The 20,335-nt window shown below is 43.0% G+C and overlaps 1 protein-coding gene across 1 annotated transcript in view; it reads left to right on the top strand.

Moving 5' to 3' along the window:
* Positions 1-2,910: 2,910 nt before the first annotated feature.
* LOC115140926 (E3 ubiquitin-protein ligase UBR5) overlaps positions 2,911-20,335 on the top strand; it is a 44,498-nt gene continuing 27,073 nt past the window's right edge. The window contains 29 exon segments of the mRNA XM_065028018.1: positions 2,911-3,133; positions 6,177-6,221; positions 6,379-6,460; positions 6,727-6,803; positions 8,959-9,081; positions 9,728-9,791; positions 9,793-10,002; positions 10,273-10,432; positions 10,738-10,887; positions 11,541-11,734; positions 12,018-12,134; positions 13,582-13,847; positions 14,187-14,304; positions 14,487-14,671; positions 14,906-15,015; positions 15,393-15,505; positions 15,821-15,982; positions 16,202-16,313; positions 16,432-16,586; positions 16,729-16,926; positions 17,239-17,449; positions 17,744-17,870; positions 18,198-18,445; positions 18,567-18,690; positions 18,956-19,053; positions 19,263-19,420; positions 19,559-19,650; positions 19,781-19,927; positions 20,084-20,202. Of these exon segments, the coding sequence (XP_064884090.1) occupies positions 3,072-3,133; positions 6,177-6,221; positions 6,379-6,460; positions 6,727-6,803; positions 8,959-9,081; positions 9,728-9,791; positions 9,793-10,002; positions 10,273-10,432; positions 10,738-10,887; positions 11,541-11,734; positions 12,018-12,134; positions 13,582-13,847; positions 14,187-14,304; positions 14,487-14,671; positions 14,906-15,015; positions 15,393-15,505; positions 15,821-15,982; positions 16,202-16,313; positions 16,432-16,586; positions 16,729-16,926; positions 17,239-17,449; positions 17,744-17,870; positions 18,198-18,445; positions 18,567-18,690; positions 18,956-19,053; positions 19,263-19,420; positions 19,559-19,650; positions 19,781-19,927; positions 20,084-20,202 (4,027 nt within the window). The 5' untranslated portion in view covers positions 2,911-3,071.

Raw genomic sequence — 20,335 nt, 5'->3', positions numbered from 1 at the left:
ACTCATATCCAGGGAAACATGAATCAAGCAGCACAGGACTGCCTTTTACTGTAGCGAGGCTGGCCTAAGGTTACTCTGCTTTTCTATTGTCAATCCCTCATTTCCAATTATTTCAGGAAGAGGAATTGCATTTATAATCTGTATTGTATTTTTAACCCACCATATCCAGTGTCCCTTTGGTTATTCTGGCTCTTTAAAATATTACATTTTCATGTATAGATATTTAAATATTAATAGGGCTGGATTACTGAACAGGAATGCAGGGCTCTGACCCCCAGAGGGCCCCCAACCCCCACCAAAAAAAGAAAAAAAAGAAAGGGTTGTAGGCCCCCTGTAGGTCGGGGGGCCACCCAGATAACTTAAGATAGCAAAATGTGTAGAATTTAGAACTTCAAAATTCTCTCTCAACCTCATGGTAAAATGTGAGCTATAGCACATATTTCTCTCTGACCCATAGAAAAATGTGTAGACATGCAGGAAATTAGCTTTAAAACTACAGCGTTTTCTCATAACTTCCTGACAAAATGTCTAGAATAGCATTATAAACAGCAAATGTTTTCAATGTTATTAAATGGAGGAAGTAATAAATAAATAAATGCATTAAAATAGAAAACACTTTTGAAAGAAAATTGGACACGTATGATTTTGACAGTGGTTACTGAAGGTCTATAGACAGGTGCTATATCTGTGGACCTTTTTCATTACGCCACTATACCCACTGGGCAAAAACTGGTTGAATCCACATTGTTTCCACATCATTTCAACCCCCAAAAATTATGTGATGACTGAATCAATGTAGAAAACTGATTGGATTTGCAAAAAGTCATCAATATAAGAGAATTTCATATTTTATTCACACAACTTTTAACTTAAATCCTATGACAGGGTGAAATGTTGCTTGATTTCACGTTGAATTCATGTTAGTTGACAACTCAACCAAATGTAATTCAAAACTAGGCGTTTAATTGAAGTCTGTGCCCAGTATGTAATTCCTCTCTTGAGCTGTGGGGATGTCAACCAGCAGAGGGAGCATGGGGATTATACATGGCATGGGATACAGTCATTGGTTAATATACACCTCCACAAAATTCATATTGGACAATGATCCTCAATCTCCATGTTATAGTATCCACATACCAATTTGCATAACGGAGAATGTTAATTTTTCAGAAAAGTAATGACAGAGTGGAAAGGAAATGTCTGAATGTAAGACATGATTTTGTTTGCTCTATTGACCCAGTTTTGTCATTGTCAGAGGAATCACCTACTATCATTGTTTGCTAAATCCCCACAGAGCTCCCAATTTATTATGGATTATCTCAAACATCCTTGGATTTGTTGGCAGCGTTCCTTTGTGTATCCTTATCTTGTACCTGGAGGCATTGTGTATAATCTTCCTTCTTAGGGAGGAGGTCAGAGACCTGGCCGGGTGGTGCCAGAATAACAATTTATCCCTCAACGTAACCAAGACTAAGGAGATGATTGTGGACTACAGGAAAAGGAGGACCAAGCACGACCCCATTCTCATCGATGGGGCTGTAGTGGAGCAGGTTGAGAGCTTCAAGTTCCTTGGTGTCCACATCAGCAACAAACTAGAATGGTCCAAACACACCAGTCGTGAAGAGGGCACGACAAAGCCTATTCCCCCGCAGGAAACTAAAAAGATTTGGCATGGGTCCTGAGATCCTCAAAAGGTTCTACAGCTGCAAGATCGAGAGCATCTGGTTGCATCACTGCATCACTGCATGGTACGGCAATTGCTCGGCCTCTGACCGCAAGGCACTACAGAGGGTAGTGCGTACGGCCCAGTACATCACTGGGGCTAAGATGCCTGCCATTGAGGACCTCTACACCAGGCGGCGTCAGAGGAAGACCCTAAAAATTGTCAAAGACCCCAGCCACCCCAGTCATAGACTGTTCTCTCTACTACTGCATGGCAAGCGGTACCGGAGTGCCAAGTCTAGGACAAAAAGGCTTCTCAACAGTTTTCACCCCCAAGCCATAAGACTCCTGAACAGGTAATCAAATGGCTACCCGGACTATTTGCATTGTGTGCCCCCAACCCCTATTTTTTATGCTGCTACTACTCTCTGTTTATCATATATGCATAGATACTTTAACTATACATTCATGTACATACTACCTCAATTGGGCCGACCAGCCAGTGCTCCCGGACATTGGCTACCTACACCTGTTGTATTCGGCGCACGTGACAAATAAACTTTGATTTGATTCTAGGAGAGGAGACTGCCATAATTATCCTACCTCTCGCATCAGGACCAATATAAAAAAAACAGTAGCAATTTCCTTTAAACTGTAGTCTACTAATCCTAGACATCATATATGAACACATTCTTGTCTATTGATGTTTAGTATTATGTCATTCTGTGTTACGTTTCAAGTTTTGTTTGGACCCCCAGGAAGAGTAGTTCCTGCTTTCGCAACAGCTAATTGGGATCCTAATAAAATACCCAAATAACACACACTCAAACTCTGAGTGAACCCTTGGTGTTATTTTATTGTTCATTTTTATTTAGGGTAGATTTAGAGACCTATAATAGGGAGAGGCTCCAGACAGTGTCCCTGGGGGAACTCTTTTTGTCTTACTTGATAGACTGTTGGCAAAATTGGCAACCAATGTATATAAAGATGTTATAGAGACCATGTCTGTAACAAAACATAGATCATGAAACTATTACTTTCTATCCAATAGATTTATCACAATCCAATAAAAATGTTAAAATAGCACGAGCTAGACGCCTAGAAATGTTCATTTCCTTTCTCTTCATTGCCTTTCTTCTTTAAACCAATCCCGTTCCGTTTAACATATTCCCTGTTTCTGTGCAGGTCCAACCAGCGTCCAGTTTTCGTGTGTGCTAAGGTTAATCAACATACAGAACGAAAAAGCTTGGTAGAGTTAAGATGGCGGCATGTGGGTGAGGAGGCTGTAGTTCTTAGCTCGGGATTTTTTTGTCATAAAATATTTACATGAATCCTTACGTATACAGATATCGAGAAAATAACATTTCCTACACACTTGACACATTTGTGTGTTAATTTGGATTGGATCCATGACATCCATACACTTCGTGGTTCACCCGTTGCCCGGGACTGAGGACCAGCTCAATGACAGGTATTTGTTGCGGGCGTGGAAAATAAGGGTTTAAATCAATATATATGTGTATGGTGTGGTACCCGACGATTATCTATTTGTTTCGAAGCAATATTCATATTGTCATGTGTATTTCAATCAAACAATTTTCGACCACATTACCGTACTTGAAGCAAGGCCCGGCATCTTGAACAAGCCTCTTCAACGTAGCTAACGACGTTAGCTAGCCTGCTAGGCTAATAAGCTAGTTAGCCATAGCTAGCAGCAGTTAACGGAGCTGTTTCGTTCGTTCTCTGACTCTGCCTGGAATGATTGGCCGATGGTCAAAGTTGAGACGGACAATGCGGGTTGGGGGATGGGGGAAAAAATAAGGAACGTCAGTGATTAAGGCATTGTAATGATCCGTCATTGTTTTTGTTTTTTACATTTGACATTGTATGTCATGTCAACTACCCTTTGGATATCTTATTGTCGACTATCCATCTGGCTAGCTCACTGGAACCATTGAAGATGTAGCTAGTTAGTTAAGTGGCTAATAAGCTAGCTAATGTATTAGCTAGTCATTGCTAGATAACGTTAGCTAAGCTAGCCACACTTGTGCCAATATGTTTGCTTGCTATTTAGGTACGGTTATCCAGCCAACCAATTGTAGGCTAACATTTGATTGCTTATTTGCTTCGATTTAGTCATCCAGCCAACCAACGACGTTAGTTAGCTAACTAACGTTAGTCGTCCAACTCATATTGTTCCTCGTGAATAAACATTAGCTCGTTTTCAACCTCATATTCTTAATCTACGGTATGAGAAAACAGCGCTTTTCTATGATCTGTGGTTTAAAAGTATAAAGGTCCTAAAAATGCTTCTCTGTGACCATTGCAGGTAAGATTAAAAGTAAAAAATAATGATTTTCAAAACCTGCAACGAGTTTCTAGGCCAAGGGTTTTTCTTGGTCCCCATGTCACCTTGAATCACTGTTGAAGATGTCATCGGGTAACTAGAACTTTTTTAACCTTATTATTTTATAAGTACAAAACTTAGAAATGCACCGTTTTCACATATGCTGGACAAATAAAATAAAAAGTTGGCCTTTAAGTTACAACACATTTTTACAAACGTTAGTTTAAGAGAGGCAAGGACTAGCTATGAACAGTTGACTGTGTATTGTGACCTGCATTTTGCTCTGCAGGTGATTTATAGTAAACCTATTTATATCATCAATTGAGATTGAACTGATTAATGGGCCATTCTACTTTAAGACAGAGATTGGGACGTTGGAAAAGCACATCTTGAATGACCTTGAATTAAAATCCAGGATATGACATTTGAAGCTAGGATTTTGTACTTGTCTATAGTCCAGGGTCTGTACCGTTGACCACCTGCTTGGGCCTCATTGACCAAGATGGTTCAGTGGACTTGACTGGTTCCTAATACAATCATGTTCACTCATCTTGCGATAGAATTGGCTAATGTGTAATGACAATCAATCCCCAAGTAAGCCATATCTTTTACATGCTGCTAGCACAGGCAATGGCATGCATTCACATTTGCTATATGGTCACCATGTGCTAATATATCCTCCTACTGCTCAACTGCAGTTGTTTGTCTTACCAAATAGGTGTTTCTTATCATCGTTGTCAAGAGGCATACTTTTATCCCAAATAAATAAGATATTTGTTTACAAGAGTAGGTTGTGACTCACAGTATGCCAGTCTTATGGACTGCTCGTGCCTCGACTGTTTAGGGTGTCTTTTCATGACCTGGCTGAGGACACATTCTTCTCTGACCCACATGGCTAGAACAATATTTATTATTTTTGTACAGGTTAGGAGGGGAAATTAGGTTTAGTATACACAAACACATTTCTTGCAGACAAAAGGACCCCTTCTGTCCTGTTGATGTTGGTTATTAATGGCTCTGGATGGTGTGCCTCATATATCAAGACAGTGTTGTTGCTGGCTCATTGTTTATCTTCTGCAGAGGGACTGGTTACTGTCGCTGGACAACCGGCCGGGCCATGCCTTTTAAGTCATTGCCATCCATTGGCTTGTCCACTGGGCTTGCTTGACAGGAAATGTCATTTGGCGTAGGCCTATTACTTAAATTTTCACCCCTTACAGCTTGCATGCAACTGTCTGATATCCTTTCCTCCCTTTACAACAGGTAATAATGCATCTTTGAAAAGATTTGTCCACTTTCTGTGGCAGACTTTTTGTATGATTAACAGCCTTTGTGTATTGACTTGCTCCCTTGAGTATATGGATTAATTAAATGTTTGTTCACTTCACCTGTTTCCTGTCAACAACCATTGTTGTACTTAAGCCATTAGAATTAGAATCAATGCTTTTAGTAGTGTAGCCTATAGCGGTTGAAGCTCTGTTTAAAAAATTGTTGACCCTATTTGACCCGTCATTTCATAGCAGGCAAAACGAGTAAGGCATGCGCCTAGTTCACTCATTGAGAGATTAGATGCTAGAGCTGAAACAAGAAGTAAAGCTGTCAGCCTGTCATGTTTTATGTGACATGTTTTTTAAACATCGCTACAATCAAAGATTTTGCTGGTCTAGGATGGTGACAGTTATGGACTTGGAGTTGTACTAAATACTAACTGCTCAACTTGTACTAAAAAGAATGGTCACAATAGTACTGATGTCTCCTCTGTTGGATGTAGCTCCGCACATGCCCTGTTTCTTTGACTGGGGGAATGACCTGCCCACTAGTATCCTCTGCGTGAGTGAAGGCAACAGTCCCAATGCAGTGCAGATGGTTTTACACACCATGCTCTAACTGTTTAGTTTTACTGTTATTTAATGTGTTTTCATGCAGCTGGTGAGTAATTTTGATACTGTTGTCATCAGCATTCATGTATTTGAGATTCTCATTGGACTTCTTGTTAATGTCATGTAAGCAGATGCCATGCTCCTTATAGTCTACACAGAGTACAGACTAGTAGAAATGTCCTTATTGGCCATGGATTTCCAGACCATTAATTGCACAAATTCACACCGTGAACAGAAATGAACGATCTCACTGTCAATGTTTTTTATTGAATTTTTATACTTAACAGACTTCGTGAAGTGTCGGAGAAACTCAACAAATACAACTTTAACAGGTAAGACATTAATATTTTTTAAATTTTAACTGTGGAATTATCAGCGAATGTATTATTCAGCTATGACTTTCAGCGGGGACCACACTCAACAGATATATAGCGATCTTATAGCTTTTCTACATGTTAACATTCACTACATTGTCTGTCTCCAATGCAGTCATCCACACCTCAACCTGCTGGAGCAGGCCACCTTAAAACAGTGTGTAGTTGGACCAAACCATGCTGGCTTTCTGCTTGAGGTAACATCGAAGGATTTATGTATATTACAATCAATAACATTTGAGCTGTACTGCCTCTACATTTTTGACGGAGATTGTGACTTCAAATGGCACCCTATTTCCTATACAATGCACTACTTTTTGGGGGAAAAAGTAGTTTCCGCTTCATTTTTTAAATGAATAGGAGCACCATGAATTAATAAAAACATTTTTTTTGTGCAGTCTTTTGTGTGACATGCCATCACCTTTTCTGTTTTGATAATATGGAGTAATTTCTTTCTTTCCAGGATGGACGTGTGTGTCGGATCAGCTTTGCTGTCCAGCCTGATCGTCTGGAGCTGACCAAACCAGATGGCAACGATGGGTGAGACTGTTTACACCAGGGAAATAGTTTCATCCTAATGGAGTTTAAGAGAACTTTAAATACCAGGGGTTGCATTAGCTTTCAGAAATCGGCATTTTCAAAACATATACCATAAAAAAATCTGCGTTTTAAACCATTTCACCTGCGTTTTTATATTAAAAGTCTAGTGTTTTTTTTGCTTCAGTAGAGTGATAAGGGGTGTGCAACTACGTAGTTTTTCTTCACACAAAATACATTATTGCAACACATTCTGTATAATTTTTTCATCATATGACCACAGAAGTGCAAAGCTATTTGGCTAGTGAATTCGTTTTCAATGAAAAAACAAGGTATTTCTTTGCAAAAATGATGGGTGGCCATCATATTTGTAATGTTTGTCATAGAAAGAATGTAGCCAGCTACATTTCCTAATGTTTTGCTTGATGTTAATCTTGCTTTGTAACTTGTTACTGTAAATACTACACCGGAGGAAAGTACCGAACACATCACATCAGTCATAGCGCTGTCTGGCGATCCAATGAGAGAGCAAAGATATTTCATCCGAGTGGAGAAGTGCAACTGAAGCACAAAATGAGTCCTTTTACATTCTTGATTTTGAGCGAACTGAAGCCGAGCAGAATTGACAATAAGAAGTGTTTTAGATCTGCATTTACAAAACACGGCAAGATATTTTGTCTGCCTTGACTCCTGCATGCTGAAGCCTAGCAATGGTGAGCCCTGCGAGTTGAGTTCCGCTGAGGTCTTACTAAGTACTTAGGCTTACTAGTAGAACTGTTTCATGATGTTATTACTTGGTCACTTAACACACTATGACAAATGAAAGACCAGAAAGTGTTGACTGTGTTAAGGTGTTTTGCATCATGGGAAATGTATGTTTTATAGATAAGTCATTTGTATTTTATTCCCTTTCTGCAATTTATTGTCCCCCAAAAAACTAGGCAAAACAATGCTCGCAATGGTATCTTAGCATTTAGGAAATCTAGGCCGCGTTCTGAAAGCCAATTGCATTTATGAATCCGCTCTTTGCTTTTCTTTGTTTTATTTTGTATGAGAAAGAATGCCTTTTTAGCTGTTGCTAGGGTTTGTGTTGGAGGCCAGCTTCCTTTTGTGAGTTTCATTGATACCATATGTTAAGACATATGAACAGCGTCAAACCGTGAACTATGCCCTCTAGTTGCAAAGCATGCAAGTGATTCAGTCTGAGAAAGACTGGTGAATGTGACTGGTTTACTTTAAGATTTTCTGCAGAGCACATGCTTTGTTGCCTGGCACGGTGAAATAAGCTGAACTTTTCAAAAGAAAATGAGATGGTTTCAGATGGTAATAGCTTTGCAGTCAGCTGCATTGTGGGTTACTGGAAAGCCTTACTGTGGAAACGAGCACTGCACATTTTCAATCAGTAACTTTGACAGCTGACTGAACAAAGCTTCCACTCTGAATACTATCCAGTCACACTCCTTACTATGTATTTCAAGTTTTTACAGTGCCATACTTGTGTAATAAATGGTAAACAAATGTACATTTTTACAGGTTATTTATATTTTATTTCTGCATAAGTCTACACAATTAATTGTTAGGTTTACTATACTCAGTTGCTAAATAAAACACTTCTATATTTTGTGTGTTGCTAAAATGCCTAATAGTAAAATCTATCTGCATTCTTTCATTGGGAAGCAATTCACAATATATTGAGATACTGTGTACAAAAGGGTTTGAATCTCAGACAGGACAATGCTATTATGGTCAGTCTCAGGCATTGTTCATGATTTGGTGGCAAGTATGTAATGCAATTTACTTAAAGTAGACTGCAGCAAATCCATACATCTATGTACAATAGACATCACATTTAACACAATACACTCCGATCATATCATTATCTTATTGTAGGAGCCCTAAAAAAACAAGAAACTTTAAAAATGAAAGTCTTGAAGGCGGAACGAGTTGCAGCCAATTCTGATTCCCGAGGGTGTTGCCCTGCTAGCCTCTATTCCCCTGTTGTTTTTAACCTTAAACATAAAAATGTAGAAGCCCTAGACATGGGCCACAACCTGGGATTTCCACTTCCAGGTTGTCTTCTTAATCTTTGGTCCCATGTGGGACTACTAGGTTTGTAGTAACTGATCTGATCTCCCGTCTTCCCGTCTTTTGTTTCCAGTTCAAAGTTGAGTGGCAGTGGTTCAGGGACAGGAAGGAGCTCCAGGCCAGGCAGGACTAGTGATCCTCCCTGGTTCCTGTCTGGCTCTGACACACTGGGCAGACTGGCAGGCAACACCCTTGGGTAAGTTCTGGCAGTAAGGGCCCTCAGGAAAAACCTCCCCTAGACACTCTCTGGTGAAGTCGTTATACGGCTTCATGTGCATTAGTGCCACTTAGGCCTAGACAAAGACTGCTGCAGGAGGACAGCTGAAGGCATTATTACTATCCAGGATTCAGATATTGTCCATGTAAAATGAGATGGTGCAGTCAGAATCAGACCTTGTACCACAGAGTTGTCCTGGAAATTGGGACCTTCAAACCAAGGCAGCAGCAGCTCTGAGGTTAAAGGCATAAACATAAAATGCCTATTGAGCTTTGATAGAAATGTGCTGTGGGCTGATTTTTGAATGACACTAGGTGAAAGCAATCTACCATCCTCCATTGTTTTTTCCACCTTATTTTTTCTTACTTTACTGGCCCCTTAATTATGAGATTTAATGTGGTCAAATTCATCTCTCAAAAATGACAAAATACATTTTCTACCAAACTATCGCTTCCAAATTGCTGTATGCATAAATACCCTAGGACCTCTGCACTCTCTGTGAAAGCCAGCTGTCCCACGGTTAATTGCTAATCCAGTGCGCAGGCAGGCAGCCGTGTGTTGATTTGAGAGAGTTTCTGCTGTGTGGCTGACTGCTGTGCCTGACCTTCGCCTTGTGCTATAACAGGAGTCGCTGGAGCTCCGGGGTGAACGGTGGATCAGGTGGAGGTGGCGGCGGTGGCAGCAGCAGTAGGAGGTGCGGGGGGAGGAGGTGTAGGAGGAGCTGTCAGTGGAGGTGGGGGTGGAGGAGGCTCCTCTGGGAGGTCGTCTACAGCTGCCAGGGACTCGAGACGTCAGACCAGGGTGATCCGCACAGGGAGGGACCGGGGCTCTGGTCTCCTGGGCAGCCAGCCCCAGCCTGTCATCCCTGCCTCGGTCATCCCAGAGGAACTCATCTCCCAGGTTAGACCCAGTGTCTGTCCTCAACTACATTGATTTAAATTCTGGTAGTGACCCCACCGTATGAGAGTTTCTTATCACTGAATATACCATTTTAAAGAAACACTTAACAAATCAGATTTGACCGGTTTATTGCTTGACCAGAGCCCCTCGTTAATTATAACAAGGTCCTCAAACACATGGCCTTCTCTTCTCTCTGGTGTTCAGTTACCACCGCCACAACATGGTTGATTTCTGGGTGGTGATCTTCATGTTGCCTCCCCTCTTCCCCAGGCTCAGGTGGTCCTTCAGGGGAAGTCTAGGAGTGTGATCATCCGGGAGCTCCAGAGGACCAACCTGGATGTCAATCTGGCCGTCAACAACCTACTGAGCAGAGACGATGAGGACGGTGACGATGGCGATGACACAGCCAGCGAGTCCTACCTCCCTGGAGGTACCACTTTATTTCACCTTGATGTGTATTCTTTAGCTTTGTCTCATTAAGAATCTCTATTGCAAGAGACTCAGAATGGCAGCTTTGTATGAATGAGCAGAGGGCTCTTAAACAGTTTCGTCTGGCTAAGGGGGTTATGCGAAATCTTTATGTAGATGGTATTTGCTACATTTGTGGAACCAATGGAGTTGTCCCAAAAATTCTAAATGCAAAAGTCTCTATTAATCTATGGGTTTGACCCTTGCCTGAATGGACAGTAATAGTCTTGTCATAAACATCCCTCTCTTTTGTGTTGGACCTTACAGAGGACCTGATGTCCCTGCTGGACGCTGACATCCACTCAGCCCACCCCAGTGTCATCATCGATGCTGACGCCATGTTCTCTGAGGACATCAGCTACTTTGGCTACCCCTCCTTCAGACGCTCCTCCCTGTCCCGCCTGGGTTCCTCGCGAGGTAACTGACCACACGGCAACTCAGAGCTGCTGCCTAGGGACCATCATCCTCTTCTGTAGTCAAGAGGTTGAGATTGAAATCACATGTCTCTTCCTATATAATAATAGTTGTAGTAACAAGTTACCTAAATGGAAGTAAGATTACTTTTCACCATATATAGTATATGCCTTTAGTTCTCTGATAGTTGAGGTATATTGTTAAAGTCAATGCTAGTCTTTCCTTTTCAACCTGTTGGCAAAGCCCATGTGGATGTGGTGTTGTGAGTGTGTGTGGTGTTGTGTTGTGAATGTGTGCTGCATGGCCATAATACCTGTTCTTCAATGAGCCCTCTGAGAAAGGCCCGCTAGACCCTGTCATTACAGGCACCACTTTCTACTGCAGCCGTATGCTGTAGGATAAACCCTCTCCCTTGTAATGCATGTCTATCTCTAATCTATCCTGACCTGTCTTCCTACCTCACATTTTAACATGCGAGTGTGCAGACAGACACCGCTATTAACTAGCTTTCACCTTTTTACTGCCAAAACCCTCTTATTTGCATAATTCTAAAAATAAATCTCTTTAATTTGTTGACGGGTCTTCCCCAGAGAGTGGCTTACTTTTATCCCACTGGTGTGACCCCATTGCCATACCAGTTCTCCTTCTTCCCTTAGAGCGTGACTCAGAGCTGTTGCGTGAGCGTGAGTCTGTGTTGAGGTTGCGGGAGCGGAGGTGGCTGGATGGGGCCTCATTTGACACAGAGAGGGGCTCCACCAGCCGCGAGGGGGAGCCCAGCCTGGACAAGAAGAACATCCCCGTCCAGAGCCCTGTCTCTCTGGGCGAGGAGCTGCAGTGGTGGCCTGACAAGGTGGGAGGATGGGGACATTGATCGATTGGTTGATAGAATAATTTGATTAATGGGAAGGTCCACTCTTTTTGGTGTTCATTCAGATGTGATGTCAATAAAGCTTGTTCTGGGAACATGACAGCATTCATTATCACGTTAATGGATTTCCCACTTGGTTTATTTCTATCGATATGTTTTAATAGTTTTCGCTAGGTCTATATGCTCAATATTGTTTTGGGTTAATGTGCACAGATCAGGTTAGCAAATATTTCTAAGTAATGTTTCTGTTGGTGTTTTGGTCCAGGATGGTGTAAAGTTTGTGAGCATCGGGTCCTTGTTCTCTGAGCTGGTGGCAGTGAGCTCTAAGGGGGAACTCTACCAGTGGAAGTGGAGTGAACCAGAACCATACAGAAACACACAGGTAAACAGCAGTACTGTACAACAAGCCAACAGGACTGATTGTATGAAAAATGTGAAGGATTCAGCAGCAGCCTTTATCAAATAAAATTCAAATGATTTATCAGAGACCAGTGCTGTACACTAAGAACACTAACTCTCCTCCTGAGGACTACTTAGCAAATAAGTGTTGAAATTCAAACACACGTTTTATTTGCAAACCCACCTTAATGTGTGTATATATATATATATTAATTAATTAGAGGTTTTTGTAGAAAAATTGTAGACCTCCAAGTCTGGTTCATCCTTGCGAGCAATTTCCAAACACCTGAAGGTACCACGTTCATCTGTACAAACAATAGTACAGAAGTATAAACACCATGGGACCACGCAGCCGTCATACTGCTCAGGACGGAGACACGTTCTGTCTCCTAGAGATGAATGTACTTTGGCGCGAAAAGTGCAAATCAATCCCAGAACAACATCAAAGGACCTTGTGAAGATGCTGGAGAAAACGGGTACAAAGATGTCTATCCACAGTAAAACGTGTCCTATATCGACAAACTTGAAAGGCCGCTCAGCAAGGAAGAAGCCACTGCTCCAAAACCGCCATTAAAAAAGCCAGACTACGGCAGACTACAAAAATCGAACTGTTTGGCCATAATGACCATTGTTATGTTTGGAGGAAAAGGGGGGAGGGTTGCAAGCCAAAGAACACAATCTCAACCATGAAGCAAGGGGGTGGCAGTATCATATTGTGGGGGTGCTTTGCTGCAGGAGGGACTGGTGCACTTCACAAAATAGATGGCATCACGAGGAGGTAAAATTATGTGGATATATTGAAGCAACATCTCAAGACATCAGTTAAAGTTAAAGTTTGGTCGCAAATGGGTCTTCCAAATGGACAATGACTCCAAGCATACTTCCAAAGTTGTGGCAAAATGGCATAAGGACAACAAAGTCAAGGTATTGGAGTGGCCATCACAAAGCCCTGACCTCAATCCTATAGAAAATGTGTGGGCAGAACTGAAAAAGCGTGTGCGAGCAAGGAGGCCTACAAACCTGACTCAGTTACACCAGCTCAGTCAGGAGGAATGGGCCAAAATTCACCCAACTTATTGTGGGAAGCTTGTGGAAGGCTACCTGAAACGTTTGACCCAAGTTAAACAATTTAAAGGTAATGCTACCAAATACGAATTGAGTGTATGTAAACATCTTACCCACTGGGAATGTGATGAAAGAAATTAAAGCTGAAATAAATAATTCTCTACTATTATTCTGACATTTCACATTCTTAAAATAATGTGGTGATCCTAACTGACCTAAGACAGGGAATTCTTACTAGGATTAAATGTCAGGAATTGTGAAACTGAGTTTAAATGGATTTGGCTAAGGTGTATGTAAACTTCTGACTTCAACTGTATGTGTGTGTATATTTCTATATATATTTTTAAATCAACTCTTTCAATCAGAACCCTTCTATCCGCCACCCCCGAGTGTCCTTCCTTGGCCTGACCAATGAGAAGATCACCCTGCTGTCTGCTAACAGCATCAGAGCCACCGTGGCCACGGAGACCAATAAGGTGGCGACCTGGATGGATGACACCTTGAGCAGCGTGGCGTCCAAGCTGGAGCACAGTGCCCAGGCCTACCCTGAGCTGCAGGGGGAGCGCATTGTGTCTTTGCACTGCTGTGCCCTCTACACCTGCGCCCAGTTGGAGAGCAGCCTGTACTGGTGGTGAGTTACAGTAGTTAATCCTCTCCTCTCGGACAAAGGCACACCTGGGTTCAAATGGTATTTGTTTTTCCTGAAATAGTTTGTGCATTTTGATTGAGCTTTGCTGAAGTGCCAGATTGGCTGGATTTGCACTGGGATTGTGCCAAGCAAGCTCAATCAAGTGCAGCTAAAGTATTTGAAAAATAACAATTACTGGTTGAACTCAGTGGCTGGGCAGAGGCCCTCGCTCTACTCAAATGTCCAGTGCAAATGTAGAACTCGGTCCTTGAGAGATCTATGCGTGCAAGAAGGTTAAGCTGGCTGTTAGTGGTTTATGTTTTGAAATGTTTGTTTCCTCAGGGGTGTTGTGCCTTTTAGTCAACGGAAAAAGATGCTTGAAAAGGCTAGAGCCAAGAACAAGAAGCCAAAGTCGAGTGCCGGCATCTCCTCAATACCCAACATCACTGTGGGAACGCAGGTGACAAAACATAACATTAAACCAAGACTATGGGACCATTAGAACCCTGTGTATAAATGTTCCTTTCATCATCCTGAAATGTTTTTGTTCTCTGCACCTGTGAATCCGGTTGGATGTCTGTTGCGTACACTTGTACACTGCTTTTGAACGAATGTGAACAGGTGTTTGTGTCCTCTCTCCAGGTGTGCCTGAGGAATAACCCCCTCTACCACGCCGGTGCCGTTGCCTTTTCTGTCAACGCTGGGATCCCCAAGGTGGGACTGCTCCTCGAGTCTGTCTGGAACATGAACGACAGCTGCAGGTTCCAGCTGCGATCACCAGAGAGCCTCAAGAACATGGACAAGACCATCAAGACACAGGAGATCAAGTGAGTTAGCTTCCATTTCAGAGAGCAGCTGGTCTCAATTCGCTCCCTGCCCCTTTCCTTTTGCCCTAACCCTTCTATGTTTGCAGATTTGCAAATATCAAAGGGTTAGGCCCAACGGGAAGGGGTAGGGAGCGAATTGGGTCCAGCTGTTCCCTTTTTAAGCCACTACAAATGGAAATCAATGGCCCTCGTCTCCAACACTCATGAACTCAGTCCTACCCATTCTCTCCTTAGAACGGAGAGCAAGCCGGAGTTGGTAAAGACTGAGATGGGCCCCCCTCCTTCCCCGGCCTCCACCTGCAGTGACACCTCCTCCATCGCTAGTAGTGCCTCGCTGCCCTACAGTATGTCACATTACTAGCTATTATACTAACCTCTGTCTTGCTCCAATATTATCATGACTCATTTGCCTTTGAAATGGATGGTGTGGCAATTGCAGGTCTCTTTATATTTATATACATTTAAAAAAAGTTTATCTTGTTTGTTTGTCTCTAGTTGTCTGATAATGGAATCTGCCATATCGGCTTACGAGACCAGGGTTGAATACTATTTTTAGCTTGCCTGGTACAATGGAACCCTAATAGATTAGTGCTGAAAGTGCAAACCCTGCCCATCTTGCACAGCGGACAAGCTAAATCAAGCACCAAGTATTTTACTTGTTTGTTAACTCTGGTCTGCTTGCTGTTGTATAAATATCCTAACGTGTCGTCTGCCCTTACAGAACGAAGACGCTCGACCCCGGCTCCCAAAGAGGAGGAGAAGGTGAACGAGGAGCAGTGGCCTCTTCGGGAAGTGGTGTTTGTGGAGGATGTTAAAAACGTCCCTGTGGGAAAGGTGGGTGTGGCTACAGGAAGGGACCAGACCCTAACACACTCTGGCAGGCTGGGGGACAGACGCCATTGTTTTGTTTTTATTAACACTGTAAAATATTTAGTTTTATCACATATTTGTTATTTCTTGAATCTTCTAGTCTATATTTTTCAGAGTAATTTAATATTTCTGTTTTTCATTTACATTTTAAAAAATGCCTAAGAGCAGAACTCAAAGCCGTAGTATCATGTTTTGTATCCTGTGGATTGTCTGTTCGTTGTGTTATTGTGGTGTCTTCACAACGGCCCTATTTGCAACAGCTCCGTCTTTTAACTTCAGGTGCTGAAAGTGGATGGTGCGTATGTAGCTGTGAAGTTTCCTGGGACATCAAGCAGCGTGAGCACACAGCCGAGTCAGACTAGTGCTCCAGCTCCCATCACTGACTCTGACCCCTCCTCACTGCTGCAGGACTGTAGGCTGCTCAGAATAGATGAGTTACAGGTACGACTATTGGACGGTCACTTACACTCACATACTTATAACAGTATAGTGTAGTTATTATTACTCTCATACAAATGTGTTATTTCGGTGATGGTTTAATCTTTGTGCAATTATTTAATGAATCTAAGCACAATTTTACAATAAAAGTATCTGTCATTGTAGTATTACATCTGTTGTATAAATGTTTGTCTAAAAGCTGGTGCCTCTTTTAATCAACAGGTGGTAAAAACTGGTGGAACTCCTAAAGTTCCAGATTGCTTCCAGCGTACACCTAAAAAACTCTGCATCCCAGAGAAGGCTGAGATTCTGGCTGTGAATGTTGACTCCAAAGGTAAGACATTGGATAACAATACAATGTAGTAATTCATGTTGGTGCCGATAATGTTTAAGTGCGGATATTAATGAATTCTATGTGTATTTCTGACTTGCTGTGTTGTCTGCCCCTTCAGGAGTCCACGCAGTGCTGAAGACTGGTAACTGGGTGAGGTACTGTATATTTGACCTGGCCACAGGCAAAGCAGAGCAGGAGAATAACTTCCCCACCAGTAACCTGGCCTTCCTGGGGCAGAGTGAACGCAATGTAGCGATCTTCACCGCTGGACAGGTCAGCACTTCTCCAGTACTCAATACAACCTTTTTTAATATAGCCATGCTTCATGTATTGCGAAAAGGTTGTGTAGGCAATTGCATATCCAACAATTTCCCAATTTTTCTAAGCACATTTAGATTTATCATTTTATTACCAGGACTCTCCAGTCATCCTTCGGGATGGAAACGGCACAATTTACCCAATGGCCAAAGACTGTATGGGCGGGATCCGAGACCCTGAGTGGTTGGACCTGCCGCCCATCGCCAGCCTGGGCATGGGGGTACACTCCTTGGCCAACCTCCCCACCAACTCAACCATCAAGAAGAAAGCTGCTATTATCATATTAGCTGTGGAGGTTAGCAAAATCATTTATAGGTCAATGGGGATTGTTTAGTTGATGGTCAATTTGTTACTGGGAGGATCATAACTTTCACAGGTTTCCCTAGATTGAGTTTACTTCTAGACAAAAACATGCTCAATATAGGATCTAAATTGAAAGTGCTTTTTAGCCAAGCAAAATACTGTTTTTAACCCAAGAAACTGTCCCTTATTGTGTTCTTTTGATAACTAAATGCTTTTGTATTTTGCATGTTTTTATTCCCGCTGTAAAGTATATTGATACGCTGTGCTGATGCGCTTTAAATAACATTGTTCAACTTGTTTCCAGAAGCAGACGTTGATGCAGCACGTGCTGCGTTGTGACTTTGATGCCTGTCGTCAGTACCTGGTCAACCTGGAGCAGGCTGTTCTCCTGGAGCAGAGTCCCCACGTTCTCCACTCCTTCCTGGGCCACCGCTGCGACGGCAACCGCAACATCCTCCACGCCTGCGTCTCCGTCTGCTTCCCAGTCAGCAACAAGGAGACCAAGGAGGAGGAAGGTAAACCACGGCTAGAGTGCTGGGTGGTGTATACAGCGAGATGAAACCTTGCAAAGTCAAACAAATGGAGTTCGACCTGAAATACAATCATATCTGTTTTACACAATATATTCCAATCTGAAAGTTCTGTGCGGTTAACCCAGCGTCAAGACTCCTGAACTCTCCAAAGTCGCAGTGTCAGTTTTGAGCCATCCTCTTATCTTTCCCGTCTCCCGTTTGCCTTCCATTATTTCACCATTCTCCGTCTCCCTGGGTCTGTATATGTGTGGTAACTGTTGGGCTGGTGTTTTCCAGAAGCTGAACGGTCTGAGAGGAATACGTTTGCAGAGAGACTGTCAGCAGTGGAGGCCATCGCCAACGCAATCTCCGTGGTGTCTAGCAACAGCTCTGGGAACAGGACGGGCTCTTCTAGCAGCAGAGGGTAACTAACTTATACAAATCTTATACAAAGTGTACTGTTTTTAAGTTGACTATTTTATTTCAGGGTACATGTTCACGGTGAAAAACACAAAAGAACTGGATTATATTAACTGATTGTTCCATAATGCACAAGAAGTGAAATAATATTACTGAGCCTATTGGCTTTTTTTATTAGAAAATTAGAAAATCTGTCAGAATTCCTGTCAGGATGCCATTTACGACACTTGAGACCAAGAACACTATCTCGGTGCCCATTTATGTCTACATGTCAGTCTCATTGTCTTTCCACCACTTATGTAACCTGTTAAGTGTGTTTTGTCTTGCGCAGGCTGCGTCTGAGGGAGATGATGAGGCGCTCTCTGAGAGCAGCGGGGCTTGGCCGTCACGAGTCTGGCCCCTCCTCCAGCGACCACCAGGACCCTGTGTCCCCACCTATCGCCCCTCCCAGCTGGGTGCCTGACCCCCCTCCCATGGACCCAGATGGTGACATAGACTTCATCCTGGCCCCTGCAGTGGGATCTCTCACCACAGCCTCAACAGGGACCAGCCAGGGCCCCAGCACCTCCACTATACCAGGTCAGGTACCTATTTTGATACAACCACACCGAGCTAGCTACTCCACCACTATACCAGGTCAAATACCTAGCCTGTGTGATACTAAATGTCACCCAATTCTCTGTTTCTCCTCCTGCCCCAGGCCCCTCCTCCGAGCCTTCAGTGGTGGAGTCTAAAGACCGCAAGGCCAACGCCCACCTCATCCTCAAACTGATGTGTGACAGCATGGTTCTGAGGCCACACCTCCGCGAGCTGCTATCCGCCAAGTAAAGACACATTGTTTTTTTCTTTCTTTAAAAAAAACAGAAGGAGCATTCCATTCTTCTTTTGTTTTGTTTATGATCGAGGCAGGTGTGATTTGGATGAGATTGCGAGATAAGGCCAGTGGGTCTGGGCAAGCCTTTTTAATTATATAACACAGTAATGCCTTGTTTCATTAAAATACTGAACTAAACTATTGCTCTCAAACTCAAAAGATGCTTTCTCTTGTTTGTCCTTCCCCCCTTTCTGTTGCTAAACTGTGTTTGACAGGGATGCCCGTGGAATGACCCCGTTCATGCTGGCAGTCAGCGGGAGAGCTTACCCAGCTGCCATTACTGTTCTGGAGGCTGCTCAGAAAATGGCCAAGGGTACATCACTACACTGTTCATGTCTTTAGTTGAGAAAGAGGAGACTTTGACAGCACTACTAATGAATATAAATGCTGACATGTTGATGTAATGCCATCTGCAGTCATTAATTTATACATGAAGAAGTGATTTATATATGTGCTGTGTTTAAGGAGAGCAGAATTTTTTTTAAATTGTGGAGATATTCCGTTGCAAAACATGTTGTGTAGTGGGAGACCCCAGCATGACTGAGAAGGTGGAAGCAGACTCTGTGTTCATGGAGATGATTTGTCCCACGGGGACCAACCCTGACGACTCTCCTCTCTACGTCCTCTGCTGCAACGACACCTGCAGCTTCACCTGGACAGGAGCTGAACACATCAACCAGGTGAGGGACACACACACACTAAGTGGGTCACTTGGGAGGACAATGCAACACGCACAGCAAATGAGTCAGCCGTTCACACTGGTTTGCCTTTTCACAGATGGGAATCTTTGATGACCATTTACTCTCTGTCCCATCTAGGATATCTTTGAGTGTCGGACCTGCGGCCTGTTGGAGTCACTCTGCTGCTGCACTGAGTGCGCCAGGGTGTGTCACAAAGGACACGACTGCAAGTATGTACTTCACTCTTCATCCTGGTGTTAGTGGATTTTATTACTTACATCCCGGTTTTATACTGTTGTAATGCATCACTGCATCTGATTCAGGGGATTTGCACCAGGCCTTTAATGTCTTTCTCCCCAGACTCAAGAGGACCTCTCCCACTGCGTACTGTGACTGCTGGGAGAAGTGTAAGTGTAAGACACTAATCGCTGGACAGAAAGCTGCTCGCCTGGACCTACTGTACAGACTGCTCACCACCACTAACCTGGTCACCAGTCCAAACAGCCGGTAAACACACACACCGACTGACTGTAGGCTGTATTTTCTGTTCATTGTTAACACGTATTGTTTTTAAATCCAATGTTTCTCTTCACTCAATATGTAAGGTGTTTTTTCGGGGGCTTTAGTAACGTGTTTTTCCTTTCCTCTCTGGCTGGCCAACAGGGGGGAGCATATCCTTCTGTTCCTGGTGCAGACTGTTGCTAGGCAGAGTGTGGAGCACTGCCAATACCGGCCCCCTCGCATCAGAGAGGACAGGAACCGCAAGGCTGCCAATGCTGAAGGTGGGTGGAGGTTTACTACTGTTGTCAGGCCTGGTTTCACTTAGAGGAACACTGAAAGTCTAGCATGATGGCTCAATGTTTATTTTCATTTGCATCAATTCTCTATTCTAAGAGACAATTCTAATGGTTTGTT

This window comes from Oncorhynchus nerka, linkage group LG14 (genome assembly GCF_034236695.1).
Source record: "Oncorhynchus nerka isolate Pitt River linkage group LG14, Oner_Uvic_2.0, whole genome shotgun sequence".
In the NCBI taxonomy this organism is placed as follows: domain Eukaryota; kingdom Metazoa; phylum Chordata; class Actinopteri; order Salmoniformes; family Salmonidae; genus Oncorhynchus; species Oncorhynchus nerka.
This window is presented reverse-complemented; position numbering and strand designations above follow the sequence as displayed.